Raw genomic sequence first — 27,663 nt, 5'->3', positions numbered from 1 at the left:
GGACGAGTCCTATTACAGTTTGACTCAGTTTGATAATTGACGTTTTATTTAAAATTCAGCTCCTATCATCTGAAATAAACCGACTAATTTAACCAAAAAATATTTTATTTATGTTTCTCATATTGCGAAACACAATAATTATCATTAAATACTTTATTTATTAAGTGAACATAAAAAATGTTAAAATCAAAAGGTTCATGAAAAAAAATAGAATTTAATTATTTTATATTTGGTCGTAAATTTGAAAAAGTATAAAAATTTGGATGGAGAGATCGGAACAGATAATTGATTAATCACTTTTAATATTTATTTGTTACTAGAATTACAAATAAAGAGTCTAATCACAAATCATATTATAGTGAGTGATTTTCAAAGAAAACATTTGAGTATTGGTTGTTATCCACTTAAATAATTTATATAACAACTAAGTATATTTATCCATATCATTTTATTTTATTTTGGTTGACTAGCAAATTAATATATTTGATTAGATGGAAACAATTATAAAGATAATTATCAAGATATGATAAGTAGTTTTTCTATTGACATTTGCATTAACTTTTATAAATTTCAAATGGGTCCAACGAAATTGTAGAAACTATTAAAATTTGGATGAGATGTAATGTAAAATTTTAGTTTGATTACGTAAGGATTCTCTAGATGTCATTGGATTTTTATTTTAATAATTTTGCAGAAACTTAACAATTTTGGTCTTAAAGTGTATACTTCGAATAAAAGGTCATACGGAACGAGTTCTATTAGAGTGTGTCTCGGTTTGAGATGTGACATTTTATTTGAAACTTCAACTCACATCAACTGCTTAATCGTATAATCAAATATCTTAGAATGGTACATTGATGATCAAATAAACCAAATTAAGATGATAATAACAATACGAAATAAATTTAATAAAATATATGTCGAACTAAATGAAATATTCGAATAAATGAGATTCCGATTTATATTTATTTAAATTAAAAGTGGTTTGATTTCATACGGGTTGTTAAATCAATATTATTGTTATAAAATATACATATCAAATAAATATGGCATAATCTTGGTTTTTTTATTTAGGGAATATCCCAAAACAATACCTGAACTTTTCAATTTTCACAAAATAAAACCTAAACTTTGTTTTTTATCAAATAAAACCTCAACTTTATTTTTCAGTCTAAAATAAACCTGAACTTTATAATCATTATTATTTTGATAAAATATACATAACATATAAATATGACATAATGTTATGTTTTTGTTAAGTATAAAATAACCAAATCTTAGTGTATTAAAAAAATACAATGACTTCACAAATAAAATATTAATAGTATTTGTGTTGTATTCATTAATTTGATTAAATTAAATAAATATCCATCAAATTTGATTACCGATGACATTACATAGGTTTAATATTATGCTAATATTTTATTAAAAAATATTTATTAATCAAAATATATTATTTTTATATTTATAATATCAACCAAATTTATATTATTGTTTAAAATTATATTTATTAGGCTATCGATAATTATATTTTTTTAGATACTTTGGATTCACGTAAAGTAAAACTATTTTGTCAAGTAATAAAATTTGTGAGAATATTGTTCTAATATTCTATATTTTATTCATTGATTCTATATTATAATTTATAAAAATTAAACACATAACATATTTATCTCTTTGAAAAAAATACAACATTTAGTTATCTTCGTATTTAAAATGAAGTGTATATTTTATTTAAAAATATAAAATATAGAATCAAAACAATATATAATATTTAATTTTGAAAAAAATATATGTATTTTTAGTCTGCGCGATGCGCGCGGGTTAATAACTAGTATATATAAAAGTAGAGTTTGTGTAAGGAGGGTTTGACACCTGTCCCTTTTTTGTTAAGAATATGAAAGGTTTTTATTATGTGATTTTCAAAAATCAAATCTTATAGAAAAAGAAGGAAATACATATTCATTGAAAATAGTTTAATTATAGGATACATTAGTTACAAAGTCCAAGGAGTGACACGGAAATTTAGTCTAGCATTTATGGCACATATATATCTTCTTCTTTTTTTACTCTTTATTTATAATAACTAAATAGTTTATATGTGAGGGATATTTATATATATAATAATTATATTCAATATTTTAATGTTTAGTTTATACGTGAGGGATATTTATATATATAATAATTATATTCAATATTTTAATGTTTAATAAAATGTAGTTGAAAAGTCTTCATATTTTTTTGTGTATATAATAAATACATACATGAATTTACATTTATAATATGAAAGATGTTTACTATTATATAATTAGATTAGATTTCATGTTCTTTCACATGGTGATCTCCTTGAACAATATTTTTCCAAGGGAAGAAATCATCCATCCGCCACTTTTCTAATACTTGGAACCAATCAGAGCGATGTCATGAGAAGGAGCTGGTTTCATTCTTTACATCGTTGATCATTTTGAGGTATGATTCAATTCATATTGTTTAATTAACGATACGTTTTTCTATTTGTAATAATCGCTCGGTTTTTTCCTTAAACTTTTCGTTATTTGAGATAAATCTCTCAAAAAAAATTTAGCCTAATATTACGAGGTGAAGAAGAAGCCATGCAGCTCTTAGAGCACTCAGTCAAAGATTCAACAAGTAATTTTGTCTGCGCTGTGTGATTGTGTATATTAAATGACTTGAAACATCAAATTCATTGGGTTTTTTTTCCATAAGAATCGAAAAAATCCAAATGACTAGAGATTTCAATGAAGTAATGAATGGATTCAGCGATGAGAGTTGGTCGGTGATAGAGAGCAACGATGAGCAAAATGGTTTGTAGTCCCCGGGTGAAAAAATTATTAATTTATTCATCTGGATTTTTTATCTAATCAAATCTTTTTTTTCTCATATTGTATTCTTTTTTTCTACCTTTGAACTTTTTTTTCTAGGATCGAATTAGTTTGAATTCTGGATTACATGATAATGTTGTAATATTCTTAATTTGCAGATTTTACTTTTAGCTTAAAAATGTAGTGTTTATATAATCTATTTTGTTTTGTATAATGTTATTATGTCTTTGGGTTTTTGGCGTTGTCATGTGACACAATAGGCAAAAGTTAAAGAATCTTAAAATAGAAGCTAAAGCGAAGAAAGACGTTCACGTTGGCTAGGTAAGAATGTAGTAAATAGTTTTTTTTTAGAGTTTCCATTTAATTTTATGGTTAATTTTCTTTTATTGTATATTTTGTTAGATATATTTTGCTGTCGAGTGAGAAACATCAAATTGATGGTTCTATTTTTAAATGGTATGCGTCGTTTGATCATAAATTTAAACAACATTTTTTCCAGGGTTTATGGTGATGATGTGGTAGAGCTCCCTATTAACGAGAGAGTTCCATAAGACCCTTCAAAAGAGAACAATATTTTCTTAAAAGTTAAAAAATTATGGCTAATATATATATAGTACGATAAGTCATTGTTATATGTGCAGATTATTGTTATTATTATTATTATTATTATTATTATTGTGAAGTAGATTACTGTAAACTTTCAATTGTCTTTCTATATTTTTCTAAGTTCATCTTTAACATTCTTTATATATCATTTAAACTTTTCAATAATATTCAATTTTAAGTAAGAAAAATAAAAGATTTCTCATACTGCAATAGTTGTTTTTTTGGTTTATTGAATATGCTTTGCGTTGCACGACAATCTCAATTTTCAAAGTTCCAAAATATTCTTCCATATTTCTCCGATTTTATTCCTTATGTTTTTTTTTTTGCCTAATTTCATATAAATTTTGATAATGACTTGTATTTATTTTCTAATCAATTATTTTTTGAACAAATTATTTGAATTTTAATGGGTATTTTCTTATTTTTACTATATTCAACTAAATGAGATCACAACCTAAATTTATTTAAATAGAATTTGATCGCTTATGCTTAAAATATATAACACATAAATATTACATAATTTTAGTTTTATTTTTATAATAAAAGTGACCAAATTAATTTGTATATAATTTAATAATATAAATCTAAAATTTAAATATATTATATTTAATTTTTAAATTAATAATAAAATTATTTAAAACTTGCATATATATATTCTGCACGAAAAATTTAGATAAGTTTTTCAAAATATATATTATATTTAAATTTATTTTAAAATTATAATAAATATATTCTAAATTTTATTACCAAATCGACCATAAAAACGAAAACCATAATCAAATTGCTATTTCCTATTTATTCATCTTTTTATAAGGGAAAAAAGTTCTATTTTTATCACGAAAAATTAACTTTGGCTTTGAATGGAGATGAGTTTTATTTTGGTTTTTGGTTTTTGGTTTTTGGTTTCTATAATATTTGAAAACTAAAAAAAGTAGCTTTTGATTTTTCCTTTGATTTTTCCACTAAAATGGTTTTCCAAGTTTTTAGGAAAAATAATTTTGTAAAAACTTGAATGATAGTTTTTTTGGTTTTTGGATTCTAAAAACTCCAACCATTCAAGACCTTTGTCTGTGAGAAAAATCATTAGTACTAAATCGAAAATTCACATGATAAATCTAAAATGGATCTGATAAAAACCATAGAAATTGTTAAGGTTTTGGTGTGAAATAATATGAAATATCAGTTTGATCGGATAAAATTCCCTCAAATTTCAATGAGTTTTTATTTTAACTTTCAAAGACTTACCAAATCGATTATTGAATTTGCATATTGTAACAAAAGTTTAGACGGGCAGACAAAACCGTATCAAAAGTCTGGTAAAAATTGTTAATTTCTTTGAGGTCATAACTCATATGATGGATAATTTGCGAGATGATAATAAATTTATCATATATATGAAAACTAAGTCAATGTTTGCATTGTAGAATAAACGAGCTTTTAAAATTATAATAAGTATATTCTAAATTTTATTACCAAATCGACCATAAAAACGAAAACCATAATCAAATTGCTCTTTCCTATTTATTCGTCTTTTTATAAGGGAAAAAAGTTCTACTTTTATCACGAGAAATTAATTTTGGCTTTGAATGGAGATGAGTTTTATTTTGGTTTTTGGTTTTTGGCTTCTATAATATTTGAAAACTAAAAAAAGTAGCTTTTGATTTTTCCTTTGATTTTTCCACTAAAATGGTTTTCCAAGTTTTTAGGAAAAATAATTTTGTAAACACTTGAATGATAGTTTTTTTTGGTTTTTGGATTCTAAAAACTCCAACCATTTAAGGTCTTTGTCTGTGAGAAAAATCATTAGTACTAAATCGAAAATTCACATGATAAATCTAAAATGGATCTGATAAATACCATAGAAATTGTTAAGGTTTTGGTGTGAAATAATATGAAATATCAGTTTGATCGGATAAAATTCCCTCAAATTTCACTAAGTTTTTATTTTAACTTTCAAAGACTTACCAAAATGATTATTGAATTTGCATATTGTAACAAAAGTTCAGACGGGCAGGCAAAACCATATCAAAGTTTAAGTCTGGTAAATATCGTTAATTTCTTTGAGGTCATAACTCATATGATGGATAATTTGCGAGATGATAATAAATTTATCATATATATGAAAACTAAGTCAATGTTTGCATTGTAGAATAAACGAGCTTATAACGGATCGTGAAGGGTCATATAAATCAAATCGGGATGATTATAACAATAAAAAAATAAATTTAACAAAATATAGGTCAAAATAAATGAAAAGATTATAATAAATAAAGTCTCAATTCAAATTTATTTAATTAAAAGTTTATCGATTTTATATGCAATATTATTATGACAAAATATATATACTAAACAAATTTGACATATTTTTTATTTTTATTTTTTGGACTAAAAGTAACCAAATTTTATATTGTCAACAAAATAATACAATCAATTATATTATAAGGAAGTAAATGAAAGAATCATTTGATTAGTTTTGTATTTTATGAAATTGGTTGAATTAAATACATGTCTATGAATTTAAATATTGATGAGATTATATAGATTTAATATTATAATATTATTTACTATGAGATGTTTATTGAATTAAATATGTTTTTTTATTCATAATACCAACCAAATTTATATTGTTTGTTTAAAATTATATTTGCTAAACTAACGTTACACATATTCTATGAATATCTCTCAGTTTACAAAAAAAATAAAAATCTTTCATTTCGAGTCGTAATTTTTTTAAATCATTCATTCTATAATCCACATTTAAACCGTTGTTTTTATATCATAGCATTCATAATGTATTTACCATTCCGTTATCTCCACATTTAAAAAAAATATTTATATCGATTTAAGAATTTGAATATCGACTTAAGAAATTGAATTATAAATTCAAAAATAAAATAAATTATATTTAAAATTTTAAAACATATAACAAAATTATTTAAAATTATATATATATTTCTATACGCGCGTTGCGCGCGGGATTTTTACTAGGCGAAGAGATTAATATTCCTGCTTACCTTTTTGAAGAGATATAATGGCAAAAAGAAAATCATGGTCTTCTTCTCTACTTGCAAGTCGACTAAGTTCCATGCAGAACTCTGTAGATACATTAAGATTGATTGCCTTGAAATCCGTAGAGGTATAGACCAGAGCAAAAGAACTTCTACCTTTTTCCAATTTGTCAAGGCAGAGAAGGGCATATTGTTATGTACTAACGTTGCTGCTCGTGGGCTTGATATTCCTCATGTGGTATGTTTCTTGCCATTCTATTCATTTTTTTTTCTGGGGTATCATCTACCTTCATGATTGTCCAACTAATCTTGTTGATTTTGTTTGCTTCTGTAGGACTGGATCGTGCAGTATGATCCCCCTGATGACCCTACGGTATGCTATTTACGATTTCTGTTTTTGTCTTTTATTTTATACTTTTGAATTGTAAATGTTTGGATCAATTAGGTCTTTAATAAACTTATGAATGGAGAAAACAAGAGTATGTTAGTGTTGATATGTATGTCCACCCGAGCATCATCATCAAAATGCATGTACTGCCTGAACACACATTCATAGTTTGCCTCACCTTGTTTAATTTGCAGAGGTGTTGCTTTTTCTTTTGGTAGGAATATATTCATAGGGTTTGACCAATTCCCATCATTGGTCATTGAATGAAATAAGATGCACGAAAACCCACAAGTTTATCTCAAGCTATCTAACACCTATTACCATTCACATACATATAGAGGACCTTAAGGATGCGCAAAACTATCAAGAATCACCCTTTTTAGCATAGAAGCAGCATCCTCGTCGTATCATGTTCACAAAAATGATACGGAAGCACATGATCATAAGCTGGGTCTGGTTTGGTACAAAAACATATAAAGCTCAGTGTCAAAGCAAGACAGAAGCTAGCGAGAATAAACTACTAAAAGGCGGAAAATTGAAGGCTGACAAAAACGAAGAGCACAACTATCTATAAATTCACCCATTTAGCATATCAGTCATAAAAGAGAAGAAGAAGATTCCATTGGAAAGAATTATTCACTTGCAAGAAAACACATACAGCCACATGCATATGACTCGGAGCTGTCATGAAGGGATAGCAAGGGGAAGCCTTCTGAAGATCCTGATTCCAAAAACACAGACCCAACGATTTTCCCGCGATACCCAATTTTGAATTTCATTGGAGGCCACATGTATTCCTGGATCAAACATTTCATGCAGAACATGATCCTTAATGGAGTTTTTCAGCAGATCAGAACTCATCGTCTTCGTTTCAACAGAAGGGAAACCAAAATGCTTCAACCACAAGTTATGATCCCTCTTCACCGACCCATTCCAATTTTTCATTCGTCGTCCAACCATTGAATCGGAATGCTAAATTACCGCAACCAAAGTTATCACCTCCATTGCTCATTTCCCTTACCTCGTGGTTCAAAAAAGCGCGCCTTAGGGTTTCGCTTCTTAGCACAGAGGCGTTGCCAGTTACAGGAAGCGGCATGAGGCGCGCCTCCATCCTGATTGAGGCGTTTGAAGGAAAATAAACCAAAAACAAAAATAATTCTTCAGAAAAGGAAACTGAAGAGTCGGCGACAGAAAAATAAAACACCCCCAGAGGATCGACTGGGATTTTTCTTTGATCAACACGACGGCGACTGGGATTTTTTGAGAAGGAAGACAGGGATTTTCCTTTGATCTAACGACTGGTAAGGCAGTTTCTGGATTGTTTTTATTCATCTTCCTCCATCTTAGTTGCCTTCCATTTTTCGATTGTTGGTTTCTTCCATCTTAGCTGTCTGAACTTGAATTTAGTTTTCTCGATTATGATTGGTTAGTCTTGTAGCGCTTAGTTAATGTAAATATATATATATATACATATATATATATATGTTCCCTTAGCATGGACTGATCAATTTTTATATAATAATGAAAATTAGTATTAACTTTACACATATATTCCAGATCATTTGTATGCGTCAGCGTACGGACGCATGGATGCCGATGCGCCATGCGTGCGGTGATTCACTCTTGTGCCATTAATTACAACTTGATTTGTTTCTTTTGTATGTTGGATGTTTCTGCATAAATGATTACGCAGATATATCGGCTGTAAAGTACAATGTTTTTATCGTGTATATATACAATATATATATATATATATATATATATATATATATATAAGCACATTGCATATTAATTTACTAAAAACATCCAAAGAGAAACGCCAAAAATCCCACAAAAAACCATGCAAATCTCCGTTATAACATGGGACAGTAACAATATCTAACGTAAGACCACCACCAGCACACGCAGACCCATGAGTCAAAAAGCACTAAAACACGGATATACATAGATACATATAATATATTATATATAAAAGTGGGCTAAGAGTGGAGATATGGTGTCCCAAGGAAAAAAAAAAACATATGAATAACGAATTCTGCAATGTTTCACATCGAATGTTAATTAATTACATGGTTCGGTTCGAAACTGCATTCTCTCTTTCCAATATCTCTCACTTTTACAATCTAATCATCGATCTCCTTATTATAAATTGGTTAATAGTGGCGTATATTTTCATGAACGTCAATATTTTCTTCTCTTCTTGTTCCGTCTACATGAAAAGCCATGTTTTGGAAAGTTCCGTATAATTTCTGTTTATATATATATAAAAAAAACTCAAATCCATTTTTTGTTTAATGTAATTTACATCTCATAAAAAAAAAACTAAACACTATTTGTATACTTGATCATGACTTAATGATCCCAAATTTATATATGCACATAAACAGTACAAATAAGTTAATGCTGAATAAAATTAACTAGTAAGACATTAGATTTAGTCGCAATTATCTCGATGCGGCATATTCATCCGAATTTTTTCGATCTTTTAAAAAATTTAGTTGAGACAAAGGTTTGGTAAATTTTCGTATTATAAAAAAAGAACTTATCTCAACATTACCCGCTACCAGTTATCTCTATTCTGCGTCCTATATAAACGGCCATGTTCGTCTTCCATTGCTATGTATACATTAAAACTCATATATTTATATTCAGCAAGCATACATGCATGTTTTACGTCTATGAAGGTGGACACAAAATGAGTTTGGTCATGTGTGTGTGTATATCTATGTGTGTATACATATATATATATATATATGTAATGGAGGGGCAATGTCCAAAAGTGATTGCGGAATCTGAGTTTTGGATCTGCTTTTGTGGTGACCAAAGCTTGGACCCTTAGCCTCGAATACAGTGTTTCTTTCCCAAAAGCATCTCTCTCTCTCTCTCTCTCTCTCTCTCTCTCTCTCTCTCTCAAATTAAAGACGAAAGACCAAAGAATTGACCCCTTTGCGTTTTCTATTGGTCGGTCGATTATTCTGCACAGAAACCTTCTGTCTATTCTTTAGAAGAAAAAAAAGACCAAGGCAAAACATAGTATTATATACTCTCATTAAGGAAATATATAAAAAAAATCAGATTAATTTTTATTGAAGTTCTATCTACGGATGAAGAACACAAAAGAAAAAACATAACGTAACCTAATTACTCCTTTAGTTTGGTTTGATGAACCGATCCGTTAACCAACTTTGCCCGGTTATTTAATCGAATCTGAACCGAACCAAACCGATGGTTATGTCATTTCAATAGTTAACCCACAATTATTTGGTTTTGTTTGTGTTTTAAACAGTCGAACACCAAATTTTCATGATATGATTTATATCTTTTAAATAATTTTATTTACAGTTAAGATTAGTGGTCGCTGGCACTGCAACTATCAAACATCATCGATTTATAATCCTCCCAGTCCATGCTCGCTCTCCTACTCGACCAACTACATGCATTTATTGCCGTTTTCTCATCATCATCATCTTCTTCTTCTTCTTAACTCTCTCTCTCTATGTCCCTTCCTCTGGTCTCTCTCTCCTCCATTCTAATAGGGTTTTGAATCTTCTTTGATTTCGTCGACTGGGTTGTCCTCCTCGATTTCGCCGGAAGCCATGAGGGTCATCGTCGTTTCGCGCAGCGGCAGAGTTGTCATCAAGGGTGATCTTGACCTTCCCGATTCCGGACGGCTGTCTTACTCTTCTTCTTCTTACTCTTCTCGGATCTCTGTCCTCCTTCGTTTGCTCTGATTGGTGCCGATGAAGCTTTTGGAGATTTGGCATTTTTTCGAATCTGGGTCGATTCCGTATCTGGGTTTTGATTTGGTTTTGGGGTTTTGTTGACCGCAGGCGACAGTTGCTGACCTGCAGGAAGCAATTCACGAGAGAAGTGAGTATCCAAAGCTTTTATTGGGCAATTTGCTTTCTAGAAATGTTGAACTAGCTCTAATCCCTAGCACAAGTTGGTGATTCGGAATCGCGTGTTGGTAGATTTCTCTATATTATGTTATCTTTTCGATCAGATAACCAATCCAAGGATTCATAGTATTGCTACATTTGAGAAAGGATTGATTGTATTGCATAGAATTTCATTTAGTCCATTTGGTTGTGGTTAGATCTCGGGGGAGACTTTCGGAATATTTCATTTGGCATTTTTTGTGATTGACTAAACCTAAGAGCATTACAAGAATGATGCAAACGGACCAACTGGTTTCTTGGTTCTTCACGTCTATGTAGTAAGAGAGGTGAATGAGTGCCGATAAGGGGACACCCTGTTTGTTCTGTGGGAAGATTTGGAATGTCGCTTTTCCCAAATTTCAAGGTATTTAGAATTTTAGATCGGTCTATGTGATGAGAAGAGGAATTTGAGGCTATCTGCAATCTGTTTTCTACAATTCTCTGTGGTGTCATGCTTGAAGTCTTCTGTTTTCACATCTTAAATTGGTTGGACACTGGAAAATACGATCTACATTGATTGATTCCTGCCAAGTTTACTGAGCACTCGGCTATTCTGCTGCAGTTGTGGATGATCAGATACCGAGTATGCTTTTCACAATCGGTATTCGATTGATATGCTTTTGTTTTGTTGTTTAAACAGACAAAAAGTTGTACCCATCTAGGCAAAGACTAACTCTCCCCGCGGCTCCCGGATCTAAGGAGAAGCCCGTCGTCCTCAGCAGTAGGAAGTCTCTCAAAGATTATTGTGATGGAAACCCGGATAGCTTAACCGTAGTCTTCAAAGACCTAGGCCCTCAAGTGTCCTACCGCACCCTCTTCTTCTTTGAGTTTCTCGGGCCTTTGTTTATCTACCCAATCTTTTACTACTTCCCGGTTTACAAGTCCTTTGGCTATGGAGAGAAGCGTGTGGTACATCCCGTCCAGACATATGCCATGTACTACTGGTGCTTCCACTACTTTAAGCGGATTCTTGAAACATTCTTCGTTCATCGCTTCAGCCATGCCACTTCACCACTCTCGAACGTGTTCCAGAACTGTGCTTATTACTGGACATTAGGTGCCTACATTGCTTATTACGTCAACCACCCTCTGTACACCCCCGTTAGTGATCTCCAGTGGAAGACTGGTTTCGGGCTTGGGTTGGTTTGCCAAGCTGCAAACTTCTACTGCCATATCATTCTGAAGAATCTTAGGAGTCCTGATGGGAGCGGTGGCTACAAGATTCCAAGCGGGTTCCTCTTCAACGCTGTTACTTGCGCCAATTATACTACCGAGATCTATCAGTGGGTGGGATTCAATATCGCCACTCAGACAGTTGCAGGATATGTCTTCCTTGTTGTTGCCTCTCTTATCATGACCAACTGGGCCAGTGGGCCCTCGGGAAACACCGTCGTCTGAGAAAGGTAAAGCTTTTTCTCCTTGGATCTTTTGTTATCCTTAGGTCATAACTATAACTGGATCCATTTCAGCTGCTGCATTTTGGTATAGGGTTCTTAGTTTAGTTGACGCATTCAGTTTTTTAAGTTCCTGAGAGTTTGCCTAGCTAGTCAGGCTGAACTGCGAAAAGTTCGAGCCTTGATAAAATTCTGGGTTTTCTAAGAGCAAAGCAAATCCCATAAGTTGTCGTCATGGAAAGAACCACACAGAAAAAAAGGAAAGTTTGATTCTTTATTACTCGATCTCTCATTCTGACCCGAGCTGTTGTGTTCATATGCAGCTATTCGACGGGAAAGATGGAAGGCCGAGGTACCCTTGCCGATGGGTTATACTGCCTCCACTCATCTATAAGAAGATGCCGTTGTTACGAGCCTCACCTAAATCAGTCAGGTAGATCATAAACTTCTCAACGAGGTTAGAGAACTGAGGAAAGTTGCTCTGTTTTGTCTGCTCTGACTTGTTAAGTTTCTCTACATACTTCCCCTGCTTTTAGCACAGCTCGGGTTCCATAAGTCGTTCGATCTCATTGTTTCTGTGCCTACTAACTTTATATATCTCGTTTTGCTAGACCGCTCTAGGAAGACAAATACATCGGCGCCCGTAGAGGCGGGACAAATATTTTAAGGGTCCAACTGATTGTACCGCTACGTTTGCGGTTACGGGTGTGAGCGTTTGTTGACGATTATGGGCGGTTGAAATTGACTAGTCGAAGGAACTGATCAAATTCAAGAGGAAAAGAAAATAGTAAACTTGATGTTCACTAACCGAAACATACCAACCGGCACAATCTGAAATCAAAAACAATAACCAAAGCTTAAACCGGAATCCAAATAAATAGTTAATCTACATCAATTAACCGGTAGAATGACCGGTTCTTCTTGCATAGCTTTTTAAAGTGCAATCTCAAACTGAAAACAATAACCAAAGCTCAAACCGATATCTAAAGAAACAGTTAATCTACATCAATTAACCGGTAGAATGGTTCCTTTGCATAACTCTTAGCTTTTGAAAGTACAATCTCAAACCGAAACCAATAACCAAAGCTTAAACCGGAATCCAATTGAACCGTTAATCCACATTATTAACCGGTAGAATGACTGATCTTGTTGCATTACTCTTGAAAGTAATAAACAAGTGATAAATGTCCTGACCGGTCTATCTTGGCGATTCTCAGGTTATCTTTAACCAAACCTGGAGATGTCTCTTTTGTCCTCGGACAATATAATATGTGAGATTGTCAAGTGGTTAAGAAATAAAATAAAATGGACCGTTTGCAAAAGATGATAATAAGCGGTCTGCATATTTTATCAGTCAAGTTGCAGAACAAGTAGCAATTATTATTATTAATAATAATAATTTAAATACAATGGTTTTCTAATGGTAAAATTTAAATTCAACGGTTGCATTTACGTGTTTTCCATTAAAATCATGGCCCAATTAACACAAAAAAGGGCACTTACTTGTATACTTAATTAAATTTTGTATTCACTTTTAAGAACAGCTAATTCTTGTGGGGGGAAAGGTGTAAACTAAAACCGGGGGAAGATAGGTTGTAAATTTGGCTTTATTTTTAAAAAACCTATACTATTGATTTATATAACTAAACTAATTAGAAGTTGGAGTTCATAATATATTCAAGGGAAAATCCTAAAAAATATTTCATGTTACAAAAAAAAAACAATCGACACACATCTAATACGATAATATAGGCCGTTAATTCAAATTAGTTGGATTTTTTTTTATTGATTATCTGATTTGGAAAAAAATGTATTATAACAAAATTGAGAAACATTTAATTGGGTTTAAGTTATTTATTTCTTCAATAAAATATTTGTTTTCGAAAAAAAATTGTTTTGAAGTTTTTCGAATTTTTTAGTTTCGGATAAAATTCGATTCTATTTAGTTTTACTTTGGAAACTATTAGGATTTTTGTAACGATTAGATTTACAACTCCAATACAACATAATCCTTTGACAAAAACATTCACATATCTTCCATGGAAGTAGAAATACAAATTCCTAATGGCAAGAAAAAGACCTCAATTATTCGAATTTTCTACCAATCAATCAGTGGTTTATAACAATATTTTAGCAAAAAAAAAATGTAACAATAAGTAAATACAATTACACCAAAAAAACACAATAAATAAATACAAAATGTGGGAATGGAGATAAGAATAAATAAGTCGCAGACGTTTCGCCACATCACACACTAAAACTTGAGATTAGCGTTAAGAGGAATTAAACTCTGTGGGATTCCTTGGATTTATATCCAAAAGCTGTTTATGTTTCGCCACTACCATACATTTTTTTTTAATTCTTTCTTCGTAATCTGATTCGGATGTCACATATATATATATACTATTAATATACTTTCATGGGTGAACGGTTTGGGTATTCGGTTCGCATTCGATAGTTCGGTTCAATTCTTTCGGTTTTATAAATATAAATACCAATCGATTATTATATTATATTCGATTCGATTCAGTTTCGGTTCTGTTTTGATTCGATTTCGGTTTTTATTAAAAAAAAAATAGATCTTAAAAAATTTTAGTTTTTCATATTTTTTTTAAAATTCGGTTCGGTTCGATTTAATTTAAAAAATTCGGTTTTTAAAAATTAATATTGTTCAAAAAAATCGATTTCTTGAAAGTGAACCGAAACGTCCACCATGTGTCCAACGCTAATAATATAAAGCAACCACAATTTGGTGGGTTCAATTAAATTAACGAATATATGTAATTCTCTGTACTTTTGAATGACGTAATCAATAAGAATCAATTTTGTCTGTGTTTTAGTTTCATCATATGATTAAAGGCCTCTGCGTTCGGGTTTTAAGGCAAACTCGAAGGCTGGACCGGATTATTTTCAATAATTATATTCGAATCAATACAATATCAATTAACATATGTTATATCACAATCTTTTAATTAGATCAATTAAGTATTTTTAATAAGTTTTTGGCCTAAATCACACTTCGTTAGAATTGAAAATAGGTTAAAATTATTTTCTATATAAATTTCTCTTGTCTTTTTAAAAAAAAAAATTCATATAGTCTCATTTCTGTATCGAGATTCAAATACGATAATATAGATATCAAGAGGTTATATAACCCGATTGTTAGAAAATACAAAATCAATTATTACAATCGATATATATATATATATATGAAACAATATTTTATAATCAAATTACGTTCTTATGATTTCAACTTTTTAGAGAGATTCACACATTTCGCACGTAGAATAACTGTTACAACAACAACATCATCGTTTTAATCCCAAGTTTATTTGGGGTTAACCATATGAATTGTTCTTTTCCATTCATTTCGGTTTTGTTTCATATTAACTTCTATTTGCAACATATCCAAGTCATTTTTAATGACTCGTCGCCAAGTAACTATAGGTCTACCCTTTCCTCGTTTTTTCACTTCCATCCTTATACTCTCAAATTTTCTAACCGGAGCATCTAACGGTCTACGTTTTACGTGTCCAAACCACCGTAAACGTTCCTCGCGTAATTTTTCTTCTATAGTTATGACTCCTAGTTTCTCCCTAATACTCTCATTTCGAATTCGGTCTATTCGTATATGTCAATACATCCGTCGCAACATTTCTATCTCGGCCACACATATTTTGGACACATATTTTCCTTTCGCCACCCAACACTAACTACCATACATCAATGCGGGCCTTATGGCAGTACGATAGAATTTTTCTTTCAACCGTATAGGGACTTTGCGATCGCAAAAAACCCCGTGGTTTGTCTCCATTTCATTCATCCCGCTTTTTCCTATGACTAACATTTTTATCGCAATCTCCATATCCTTTTGAAGGATTGAACCAAGATATTTAAAATGTGGGTTTTGAGATACTATTCCTCCTTATAAGTTAACTCCTACATCACTAGAACGTCCCTCACTAAAATCGCAATGCATATATTCGATCTTCGTTCTACTAAACCTAAAACCCTTAGTTTCTAATGTACTCATCCATAACTTTAATTGTTCATTTACTCCTTCCCTAGACTCATTTATTAACACGATGTCATCCGAAAACATCATAGACCACGATACTTCTTTTTGTATATCTTTATTCAGTTCATTCATGACTAACGTGAAAAGGTATGGACTTAAAACAGATCCTTGGTGCAATCTTATCGAGAACTTGTATATTTTTAGTCCGTTTATCCATTACTAACTGTTAAATTAGTAAAATTTCAACACAAATAGCTTTCCAAAATTACGATACAATGTTAAGACAAAAAAATGTGAAAATTATATAATTCCATTTGCTATAATGAATTTGGATATTATTTTCATATCTTTGTGGACGATTCTTTTGATAAATTATTTTTGTTGATGTTAATAAATTATTGTGAACTAAAATAAAAGGTAGATTGTTATTGCAATTGCCATCTCATATAAATCATCAAAACAATATGAAAAATCCTACAAAGTATACTAAACTTGAAAACGTGTAAAAAAAACTCCAAATTTGCAATCTTATTTAAAAAAAAACACGAACATATCTCAGTTTTCAATTAAAAAAACCCAAATGTTTTATTTTGTTTATAAATTATCTTGTGGACTATATTGACCAATATTTTCAACAACTAACATTCTGCATGGCACGCAGCAACTACGTCTCAGTAAAAAAGTAAAAATTATACACGTATGCACATATGTACACATATATATATATATGTAAAAATGTGTGTGTGTATATATATTTGTATATGTGTATATATTTTTATGTTACGGCGTGGTTGTCACCTCATTAATTCGTTGGAAGAGATTAATTTGGACATAAAATGCAAGTTCATTATATTTGGTGAGAAAGTGGGACAATTTTTAAGTTTGTAAATTCAAGTTTTTTACGACATTTTTTTTAACAAAATTAGTGTTTTTCATATAATCGTAAATGATATATATATTATTGATAAGAAATTTTACTATTATTTTCGAAATATTTACTTAATCAGTTATAGATTGAAAAATAATGTATATTAAGGTATAATTGCGCGAGATTGTGATTCTACTAATTGGTTCTGATAATACATAAAATCCTTAGAAATCACAAGCATCGTGTTTATAGATATTTCTGTAGAATTAAGTCAAATAGGTTATTTTTAACTAAACTTTAGGTGTTAATGAGCTAATTTAACTAAACTTCTGATATATTTTGGGCTATTTAACATTTTCATGTTTCATCAAACAAGTTAATATTTTGAAGAATGCTGCAATATTTATGTCAATAATGGCATACACACACTCACCACCACCCTTTTGCAATAAGAAGTGGAATCCCTAGAATTCCCCCTAAACAAAGACCATATACATTATATATATATATATAATGCATGAATAGTAACACCTGAACGCTACTATAAAAACCAACCTCGCCCTCTTCTTCATTTCCCATTGCCAACTCATAGAACTCACATACGTATATATATAATACTGTTCTAAACCAACCAACGCCTTGGGATGGATCAGAAGTGTCTTGTAAGGACACTGAAGACATGGAAGCCGTTTCTAGCGGTCATGTTTCTGCAGTTTGGTATTGCTGGATTGGCCATCATCGCAAAGTCTGCTCTCAACAAAGGCATGAGCCCCCATGTTCTCGCCGCCTACCGCCACATTGTCGCCACTCTCGTCATTGCTCCTTTCGCTTTCTTCTTTGATAGGTACGAAATTATGTATCTTTTATCACATATGTAGATATATGTGTGTATATATATAAAAATGATCATTAAGTGACATTGTGACTCGCGATGAACAGGAAAGTGAGGCCGAAGATGACTCTACCAATCCTGTTCAAGATAGTGTTGCTCGGATTGTTGGAGTAAGAATTAGCTTGTACCCTTCAATGGAAATTTCGATATCGAGCATTTGTTTTGATTGTTTATTTTGCGAATGTTTCGTGTATATGTATAGGCCGACGATAGATCAGAACTTATACTACACCGGGATGGGATGCACTTCAGCGACTTTCACGGCCGCAATGTCAAATGTTCTCCCCGCCTTTTCCTTTCTCATGGCCTGGCTCTTCAGGTAACACTATCGATTGACAAAACCATGTGTTTGAGTACAAAAATGGTATGGAATTTTAAAGAAGCGTTGTACTTTATATACAGGCTTGAGAAGGTTAACGTTAGAAAAATTCCGAGTCAAGCCAAGATTCTAGGGACCATTGTAACAGTTGGAGGAGCAATGCTAATGACTCTTGTGAAAGGGCCTTTAGTTCCTCTTCCATGGACGAACAACCACAGTAATAGTCAAGGAGCTTCCAACCCGGAAACCAAACAAGATCTTGTAAAGGGCGCTATTCTCATCGGCGTTGGATGTATCTGTTGGGCCGGTTTCATCAATCTCCAAGTATAGTATTTCATCCAAAACATGTCAATATATGAAACCTCTTCCACACCATTTGATTGATGTTGTCCCATTTTCTTATCGATAATATGATATATTGTTATTCATTCAGGCGATCACGCTGAAATCATATCCCGCCGAGCTCTCTTTAACAGCTTACATGTGCTTGTCGGGAGCCATCGGAGGCACCATAGTGGCGCTCGTGATCGAAAGAGCCAATCCTGCTGCCTGGTCAATACAATTCGACTCCAAGTTACTGGCTGTTGTTTATAGTGTAAGCCACTTTAGATCTTCTAAAATATAAGCACATATATAAGGACATGCTTCCTTACATGTTAAAATCTTGTTAAGACAAAGACTTGGCATGCATGACGTGGCCTTTCGGATACAGGGAGTGATTTGTTCCGGGATTTCTTACTACATTCAAGGGGCGGTAATGAAGACTCGAGGACCCGTCTTCGTGACCGCCTTTAATCCTCTGAGCATGGTTATCGTTGCCATATTGGGATCTTTTCTTTTGGCTGAGGTTATGTTCCTTGGAAGGTAAGCCACTATCATTCAATATATATTCTATGTAAACCCTAAATTACCAGAGAATCTTGACATTCTTGAATCTTACTATAACATCACCGAGACAAAAGCGAAATTCGAGCCGAAAGAAGGATGTTAATTTAAATCTCAAAACGATGTTTTCGATCTTTTGTAGGATTCTTGGAGCAGTAGTGATAGTTCTTGGACTCTACTCCGTTTTGTGGGGCAAAAGCAAAGACGAACCGGCATCGTTTTCGGACATGGACAACGAACTCCCACTTAGTCACGTTCAACAAGTCGAGGGCGTCTCTTCAAAAGCAACCCGAGAAGCGGGAGCAATGACGTCTACCGATGAATCTGTCTGAAATAAAAAAATTTCAAACCGGGGTCTAGTTTCCAAACCGGGATTGCACATTCCAATTGGCGAAACTCCTATATATATATATATGTTTGTGTGCGTGTGTGTTTTATGTTAACGTGCATGTATTATTATTTTGATGCGGGGTGCAATATTAATATACATAAAAGCACCTTTTTGTATGGTGCTTTTGAGTTCTCGTCATATACATCTCGTGGGTTTCCTACGTAGATTTCCAACGCTTACCGATGATATTTTAACGCATAAAATGTATATATTATACAACGTATATGTGAATATGTCAGACCGATAAGAAACAGAGAACAAAGGGTAGATTAATTTTTTTTTCATACAAAAAAAAAACCAAAGCCTTGAATGGAAGAGGCTTTCGGGTTTTTAAAATCTACAAACCAAAAAAATTTACAATCAAATTTTTATAAAAAAATATTTTTTTAAAAAAACTTGAAAAATCATTTTCATAAAAAAATCAACTAAAAACTGAAAAACTCTTTTTTATTTATAAAAACAAAAAACCAAAATTTAAAATTTAAAAACCAAAAACTAAAAACTGAAAAATAAAAACTATTACCATTCAAACACTAAATTTATGGAGCATTGATGAAAACGCCATGACAACATAGGAGGATCCCCTTATAAATGGGTCATATATAACACTCGTAAGTTTAATTAAAAAAAAATTATTATTTTATAAAATTTATAAAATTCTAAACAAAATTGTTAAATACTCTTATAATAAAATTAAATTTGGTCTATAATAAAATTAAATTTACCCTCGAATATAAACTTCGATCCAACTTTGTTCTTTTTTTTACAAGGTTCTTTGTTTGCAGCATTCGTTGTTTACAACATTTTACATGGGTTACTTCCAATACGTTGTTTTGCTTTCAATGGTGTATGAACTTCATAACATGTTAGTGTTTGGTAATTAAACTTTATAGAGTTACCAGTCTTTAGCATGATTTATTTTAATTTGGATATTTTCTACGTGAATGAAAATCTTTCTTTTATCATATGCATATTTTCTACAATAAAATTAGAATTTAAATGGAATCGAAATCTTTATAAAAAAATAAATAGATATATTTTTTTAGAACCCAGAAATTGAAGTTGAAATTCTAAATATCTGCATAATAAATAATTTTTGTAAATTAGACGTGTGAAAAAATATGCCCGTCTTGAGCTCAAAATATGGGTCATTAATGGGCCAGCATTAGGGCTTGAACCAATGGTTTAGCTGTTTGTTTTCCTTGCCTTTTGCATTTCATCTAAAACCACCACCATCCTCTCTCCTCGCGGCGGCCAAAACCCTAGCCATCTGAACGTTGATAACGTCAGGTTCGTCTTCGCCATAATTTTCTGTTCACTTCTTCTTTCTTCGGTCTCCGGTTCATACATCTTAATTCAGCGAACATTTTCATTCGATCTCATCATTAGGCGGTATAGTGAAAGAGTTACAGGGCAGTTTTCGAATCTAATAGGCATTGCGATTAGTTTTCTGAGCTTGAATCTAGCTTGGCTGTTATCGTATCTCCGAATCTAAGTGATTTGGTTTTCTGGGTTTGTCTCAGGCTTAGGCGATTGGAAGGATCGATTTTGAGAAATGTCTCCTGCTAAAGGTACGTTGTCTGCCTTGTTACTCGCCGACTCTTGGTTTTGTTGTCTTGATTGCTTATCTTGAAGGATCCTTGAAAAAAGGACCGTTTGTTACATGTGTATACTTTCTGCTAGGTAGCTTGACTTGAATTTTTTTTCTTGTTTTCGTGGTGGAGATGAGATGCTTTAATGCTTAATTGTTTAAATTTATAGATTTGGTTTGTAAATGAGATAAGATTCTTAGGGTTTTTGAGTTTCTTGGTATCACAGTGAGTTTGAGCTATAATGTTAGATTCTATGAACCTACGATGCCACCAGAGCTGGCATTATTCTTGAGTATGAAACGCGTATCCGACATGATTTTTGTGTTAATGGCTCAGAATGGTTAGTGGGTTGTTGCGAATGACTCGGCAATAGGCTTCATCTCTCACATTGTATTGCAGTTGATGGTACCAAGAAGGCCGATCCCAAGGCCCAGGCCTTGAAGGCTGCAAAGGCCGTGAAATCGGGTCAGATCGTGAAGAAGAAAGGGAAGAAGATCAGGACAAAGGTGACCTTCCACAGGCCAAAGACATTGACCAAGGCAAGAGACCCCAAGTACCCACGAATCAGTGCACCCCCCAGAAACAAGCTGGATCACTACCAAATCCTCAAGTATCCTCTCACTACCGAATCCGCTATGAAAAAGATCGAGGACAACAATACCCTTGTGTTCATCGTTGACATCCGTGCCGACAAGAAGAAGATCAAGGATGCAGTCAAGAAGATGTACGACATCCAGACCAAGAAAGTTAACACCTTGATCAGGTAACTAACTTGGAAAGAAATGAAGTTTATAGATCATGGGTTGGATTTTGATATCTTGGATATCTAATGGGTGCGATAAACGATGATGGGTTATTGCAGGCCGGATGGGACGAAGAAAGCGTATGTGAGGCTTACCCCAGACTACGACGCATTGGACGTGGCGAACAAAATAGGCATCATCTAAGGTGTTTTTGCCTTTATAGTTTTCGGAAATAGAGCGCCATTTTTCCCTCGAAGCATCTAGTTATGATAGGAATTTAATCTTAGAAAATTGCGGCAAAAACTATACTTTCTCATCTCATGTGCTTCGTCGTCGGATTCGAGTTTCATTGCTCCTCATATAACTTGTTCGTACACCTCCACAAGATTTCAAGATGGAGATTTTCTTTTTTGGCGCAGTGAGGCGCTATGATATCAGATACCGGTAAAGGTAAGGTTGCTATTACTATGATCTAGGTTGAGTATGATGGATGATTCAAAAAATTTAGGACCCATGTATGGTTCCAAAAGGCTTCCGTAATTTGATACATGTAATTGTATCCGGGAGTTTTGGATGCTCTTGACAATGGATAAGTGTGGGAAATTATTAAAAAATAGATTTAAAACTCAACTTTTTTGCCGAAAGTGCACAATAATACTATTGATTCAAAGATTTTGTGACCCGTAACTAGAGGCGTCGTTACAGATTCGTTTTTTTTAGCGATATGAGCCAATATTTGCAAGATTTGTTTGGAAATAAACCTAGGTTTTTTTTTAAAAAAATTGATATTTTGATATTTTATTTGTATTTTTTTTAAATTTTATATTATATTTAATTTAAAAATTAATATTGAGGCAATGAAAGTCATTTTCATGCGAAGTCAAAACTCAACAATGTAGAGAATGTGAAATGATCAAAGAGATAACCCTCCACTGTAACTGAGAGCTGAGCTCTGTATGAACAATGCATCCGTTTCAGCTTCTTGAGATTCCAATCACAGAGAGGAGAAAATCGGAACACCGGGAAGAGTAGCTCCAGCATCAACAATGAAAGTGTTCCCGGTCACGTACTCAGAAGAATCGTGGATCAGGTACCGGAGGAGAGACGTAAGGGCAGGATCCACTGTCCCGTATTCTTTCAACGGCACGGTACGCTCTGCCACCTTCTTCAGCCAACCCTTTTCCATCAGAGTTCCCGTGATCTCGGACCTGAAGAGTCCGGGAGCTATCGAGTTCACCCTGATCTTGTGCTCACCCAATTCTAGAGCCATCATCCTCGTCATGATGTTGACTGCTCCTTTCGATGAATTGTAAGCCACGCCCCCCGGTAACATCCCTCGTTGAATCCCCGCTATGGAGCTGATGTTTATCACTGACCCGCCTCGTTTGGCTTCGCGGATGAGGCGGCAAACGTACTTGGAGACTAACCAAGGACCGGTTAAGTTTGTCCTGAAGACACGATCCCACTCTTCCTCGGACAAATCCAAGCTTGTCTTGACAGTTCCCCTGATCCCTGCATTGTTGATCAGAACATCGATTCTTCCAAACATGTCCCAAGCTTTCTTCACTGACGCCTTAATGGTGGCTGCGTCTGCGCAAACATCGAGCTCGAGAGCCACTGCTCGTGGCTCGGCAGAACCGAGGGTGTTGATTTCGTCGCAGAGGGAGTTGAGGCGATCGGCTCGACGAGCTGCTGCGATGATTCTGCAGCCGGCTCTGCCCAGATCAAGACAGAACTCTCGTCCAAGACCAGAGGAAGCCCCCGTGACAAGAACCACCTTGTCCCCTAGTTCACACCACGGCTCTAGCTGGCTCGACACCTTCTTTTGATCCAAAAAAAAAAAAGGCATTCACTGTTATTCAACATCAATCATGTCAGCGAACAAGGTGACGCTTTCAGGTACCTGGGAAATTTCAACGAATCAGAGTTGCGAGTACAGTTTTGGTCCATGATAAACAAGACGATCACGGCTATAACCGACAAGTTTAAGCACAGTAATCAACAGATATTAGCACAATTGCCATCTGATTCAACAGATTTACGCCGAATCCTTAACATATGAAGAAAACCCACCACCGAAATCCAATAATCACGAGAAAAAATTTACGAATCAAAGAAGAAACGAAACGGGTGAGGAGCAGATTCGATCAAGAGCAAGGATCAGAACATGCAAAAACCAAACTCAAGAGGAAATCGAGAGGCGTGAGAAGGATTATAAGCGAAGCTCACAACTTGTTTGTTCATCTTGCTCCGTCTTGAGATCTCGCAATGGACGACGAAGGAGAAGCAAAAACCCAGATTTTATATAATCTCACAGAACCCACACAGTGACATTGACATGAACGGCGCAGAGACAAGGAGGAGACGTTTGTCTGACCACCCTTGTGCATGAGACTGAAAATGGAAAGGACAGAGACAGGCTTGTGCTTGACAGTTGGGACTGTCTCATTGGGTTTTTTTTTTTTTTACCCATTTAGGGGTGCAATATTAATTAGTCTCACGTGAATTTATGTGGCTCTCATTATTGCAAAATTTAATAGTTTGCCGTAAAAACATTTCTACTTTATCGACTTTTAATTTACGTATTATTTTCCTTTTCGGTGGTGTCTAATTTTCGAATTACATTAATTTGATTTAAATATGATTGTATATTTTTCATGTTTAATATAATTTGATATTCGTGCAATATCATTCACGATACAAATAAATATATGGAAACAAAATAAAATATCATCGCCCAAATGGTCTCCAGCCTCAGGATAACAAATAAAATATAGAAAATCACGGTAATGAAAATTTAAGCTGGTCTCAAGGAGAAAATTAAGGTTAACAAAGAAGGATCGACATATAAACCGTATGTTATCATGGAACATTTCATTCATAATAAAAATGATACAAGAAATATAATTTGGACCGACGAAAACTTTAAATGATGCCGATTTTGTTAGCCACATCCAAAGCGTCGTAGTCCGGCGTCAGCCTCACGTACGCCTTCTTCGTTCCATCGGGTCTGCAGCATTGTCACAACATGCAAATGTTCGGATAAAAATTGGATACGTGCGCATTCAAATCAAGAACCACATGAAAAATCGTCGAGAGAAACTTTTGTTTCTTTCCGAGCAAGTTACCTGATCAAGGTGTTAACTTTCTTGGTCTGGATGTCATACATCTTCTTGACTGCATCCTTGATCTTCTTCTTGTCGGCACGGATGTCCACGATGAACACAAGGGTATTGTTGTCCTCGATCTTTTTCATAGCGGATTCGGTAGTGAGAGGATACTTGAGGATTTGGTAGTGATCCAGCTTGTTTCTCGGGGGGGCGCTGATTCGCGGGTACTTGGGGTCTCTTGCCTTGGTCAATGTCTTTGGCCTGTGGAAGGTCACCTTCGTCCTGATCTTCTTCCCTTTCTTCTTCACGATCTGACCCGATTTCACGGCCTTTGCAGCCTTCAAGGCCCGGGCCTTGGGGTCGGCCTTCTTGGTACCATCAACTGCATAAGATAAAGAGGCCAGGCGAATTTATGAAGACGATCTCTTAGAGCAGTGAATTGTACATTTATCATTAGCACAAACTCACTCTGTTAATAAAAAGAAAAAAAAAACTCAAAGAACCCTAAGATCCTAAACTTCATGAATCTAAATAATAATCCCCCAAACTTTAACCAAGAAAAATCTTCAGACCAAGAAATGCAAGAGAACTAATCACAAGCCAAGATTGCAATTTTTCAACAAGGATTTACATACATATATTCATATATATATATATATATATATATAACAAATGAAAGCATCTGGTATGACCCTTAACGCTATGTTCCCAAAATGAGAGATCGAAACCGTACCTTTGGCCGGAGACATTGCTCAAAGTCGATCTTTTTCCACCAAATCCCTTAAACCTGAAGCAAACCCATGAAACCAAACACACTTAAATTTCAAATTACAGAACCACAAGATATCAAGCTCTCCGCGAGATTCGGAATCTATTCCGAAATTCGACACTTATACATATATATATATATGTATGGACATCAAAGACTGAGAAAACGAACAGAAGCTGGTGAAGAACCTGAAGTTCGCAGCCGCGGAAGACGAGGGTTTTGTCGCCGCCGTCGAGGGCAGACGAGAAAGGCTTTTTTTTTTATATATGAAGTGGAAAAAACCTAACTCAATAATCTCAACACATCATATCGCCTATAAGGCCCATAATATGTATTATGGGTGAAATGTTGTATGATTTGGGCCAACATTTTTAAAGAAAATGGATAGGCCACAACGGTCCAAATTAGACATCAATAATCTTCCTATAAATTGATATCTTTAGACATAACTAATCTTAATATTTCAGTTAAATGAGATTGGATTTCATGGACAAGATTATAGAAAATCGCATTCAGATTTCGATTGATGATGGTTTAAAGCGAGATATCCCAAAATTACGAAAATATCATTTAAATTTAGAGAAAATTTCGAAATAAAATTACGTAATTAATATTGAATTTTTTTAAAACTATCACGAAAAATATAAAATTATTAACTACTGAACTTTTTTATTCTTACTAAAAATTCGATTATAAATAAACGGCGTTAATTCGTTAATGAAGTAGCATCGGATGTTACTCACATACATAAGATATGTATAACCTTACACAAATATATACACGTACACATACATACACACAAATGCACGTAATTTTTTATATGTATATCCATATATATATATATATATTATATAGATATATATACACATACATACACATCCACAATTAATTCGGACAGCACAACAATTTGATTAACTTTCTTGTGGAAATAGAAAAAAAACTCGAATTTCGTATATCGACTCGATCCACGGATCGGATATTCAAAGGAATGAAATATGAGATCAGGTAATGATATTCGAATATCCAAATATTCGGATTCGGATAATATATATTATACGCATGTATCTACGTGTATGCGAATAATACAAAAATACCTTTTAAATATTAGAGTTTAGATGTATTTATAAATATAATGTATGTATATAAACACATTATAAACACATTTTTTCTCTCTTAATTATAATTTTATAGATAAATTTATAATGTTTATTCTATATAAACGAAGATTTTTAAATTTTGTATTGTGTTATTTGATTTTAATAATTATATCTACATATTGTCGAATAGATTTATAACGTAATTTAAATTTATTTTATATATAAATACGTTTTAAATTGATTTGAAATGAATTTAAATATATATATATATATATATATATATATATATATATATATAAATAAATATACTTAAAAAATATTTGAATTCGAATACTTTTGGATACCCAAAAGTTGTCTAATGAGTTTTTGAAGTTGCATATCCGATTTTACGAATTTGGGTAATGAAATATGAAATCCGAGACATTCGAGTTCGGGTATCCTTAGAATTACGGATACCAGGCTCGTACTCGGCCCTACTTCTCCGCCAGGAGATGATCTGTAAATCCGGAGTTCCCCAAAAAACAAACGTTTCAGTGTGTTTTGGTTTAAAGAAAAAAGTAGATAGACCATCGATCTCAGTACTGTACTTCTTCGAGCTATGACATACCGGTTTTGTCCGTTCTCTCTCCCGAGTTCTATTGGGTTTGGTTTTGTTTCGGCTTTGGTCTGGATACCAAACACAAACAGAAACCCAATAATACTCTCCATAGTCAAATACCTTCATCACTATCTACCAAACCGAAAAGATTAAACCGGAAAGAAAGTATACCCCATTTAGCCGGTAAAGGATTCTTCTGAAAGT

The 27,663-nt window shown here is 33.2% G+C and overlaps 6 protein-coding genes across 9 annotated transcripts; 4 read left to right on the top strand and 2 right to left on the bottom strand.

Moving 5' to 3' along the window:
* Positions 1 to 6,443: 6,443 nt before the first annotated feature.
* Positions 6,444 to 7,084, top strand: LOC104824161 (DEAD-box ATP-dependent RNA helicase 27-like). The gene is made up of 3 exons (XM_019201492.1): positions 6,444 to 6,695; positions 6,792 to 6,830; positions 7,064 to 7,084. Exons 1-3 carry the CDS (start codon positions 6,498 to 6,500, stop codon positions 7,082 to 7,084), a joined length of 258 nt encoding a protein of 85 aa, XP_019057037.1. The 5' UTR covers positions 6,444 to 6,497.
* Positions 7,085 to 10,441: 3,357 nt separating this feature from the next.
* Positions 10,442 to 12,787, top strand: LOC104806959 (very-long-chain enoyl-CoA reductase-like). The gene is made up of 4 exons (XM_019201490.1): positions 10,442 to 10,555; positions 10,676 to 10,715; positions 11,424 to 12,186; positions 12,501 to 12,787. The coding sequence occupies exons 1-3, from the start codon at positions 10,442 to 10,444 to the stop codon at positions 12,179 to 12,181; spliced, it is 912 nt and encodes a 303-aa protein (XP_019057035.1). The 3' UTR covers positions 12,182 to 12,186; positions 12,501 to 12,787.
* Positions 12,788 to 17,719: 4,932 nt separating this feature from the next.
* On the top strand, positions 17,720 to 19,491 carry LOC104824151 (WAT1-related protein At2g39510-like). Its single transcript, XM_010556131.1, has 7 exons — positions 17,720 to 17,907; positions 18,003 to 18,065; positions 18,158 to 18,274; positions 18,358 to 18,598; positions 18,708 to 18,869; positions 18,987 to 19,138; positions 19,302 to 19,491. The coding sequence occupies exons 1-7, from the start codon at positions 17,765 to 17,767 to the stop codon at positions 19,489 to 19,491; spliced, it is 1,068 nt and encodes a 355-aa protein (XP_010554433.1). The 5' UTR covers positions 17,720 to 17,764.
* Positions 19,492 to 20,747: 1,256 nt separating this feature from the next.
* LOC104806876 (60S ribosomal protein L23a-2-like) lies at positions 20,748 to 22,350 on the top strand. The gene is made up of 4 exons (XM_010532006.1): positions 20,748 to 20,840; positions 21,074 to 21,121; positions 21,542 to 21,905; positions 22,005 to 22,350. Exons 2-4 carry the CDS (start codon positions 21,106 to 21,108, stop codon positions 22,087 to 22,089), a joined length of 465 nt encoding a protein of 154 aa, XP_010530308.1. The 5' UTR covers positions 20,748 to 20,840; positions 21,074 to 21,105; the 3' UTR covers positions 22,090 to 22,350.
* A 384-nt stretch (positions 22,351 to 22,734) lies between these two features.
* Positions 22,735 to 24,297, bottom strand: LOC104806573 (3-oxoacyl-[acyl-carrier-protein] reductase FabG). 4 transcript variants are annotated; one of them, XM_010531813.2, is made up of 2 exons: positions 24,118 to 24,297; positions 22,735 to 23,707 (listed from the first exon to the last, which is right to left on the bottom strand). In XM_010531813.2, the coding sequence occupies exons 1-2, from the start codon at positions 24,127 to 24,129 to the stop codon at positions 22,880 to 22,882; spliced, it is 840 nt and encodes a 279-aa protein (XP_010530115.1). In that variant the 5' UTR covers positions 24,130 to 24,297; the 3' UTR covers positions 22,735 to 22,879. The 4 variants fall into 4 exon arrangements, with proteins under 4 accessions (XP_010530115.1, XP_010530193.1, XP_010530038.1 ...); XM_010531891.2 differs by having other exon boundaries at positions 22,735 to 23,704; XM_010531736.2 differs by having other exon boundaries at positions 22,735 to 23,704; positions 24,115 to 24,296.
* A 360-nt stretch (positions 24,298 to 24,657) lies between these two features.
* On the bottom strand, positions 24,658 to 26,057 carry LOC104806490 (60S ribosomal protein L23a-2-like). Its single transcript, XM_010531462.1, has 4 exons — positions 25,953 to 26,057; positions 25,729 to 25,782; positions 25,014 to 25,377; positions 24,658 to 24,895 (listed from the first exon to the last, which is right to left on the bottom strand). Exons 2-4 carry the CDS (start codon positions 25,742 to 25,744, stop codon positions 24,811 to 24,813), a joined length of 465 nt encoding a protein of 154 aa, XP_010529764.1. The 5' UTR covers positions 25,745 to 25,782; positions 25,953 to 26,057; the 3' UTR covers positions 24,658 to 24,810.
* Positions 26,058 to 27,663: the final 1,606 nt, after the last annotated feature.

The sequence above is a fragment of the Tarenaya hassleriana genome, unplaced genomic scaffold (genome assembly GCF_000463585.1).
Source record: "Tarenaya hassleriana unplaced genomic scaffold, ASM46358v1 Cleome1, whole genome shotgun sequence".
NCBI lineage: Eukaryota > Viridiplantae > Streptophyta > Magnoliopsida > Brassicales > Cleomaceae > Tarenaya > Tarenaya hassleriana.
This window is presented reverse-complemented; position numbering and strand designations above follow the sequence as displayed.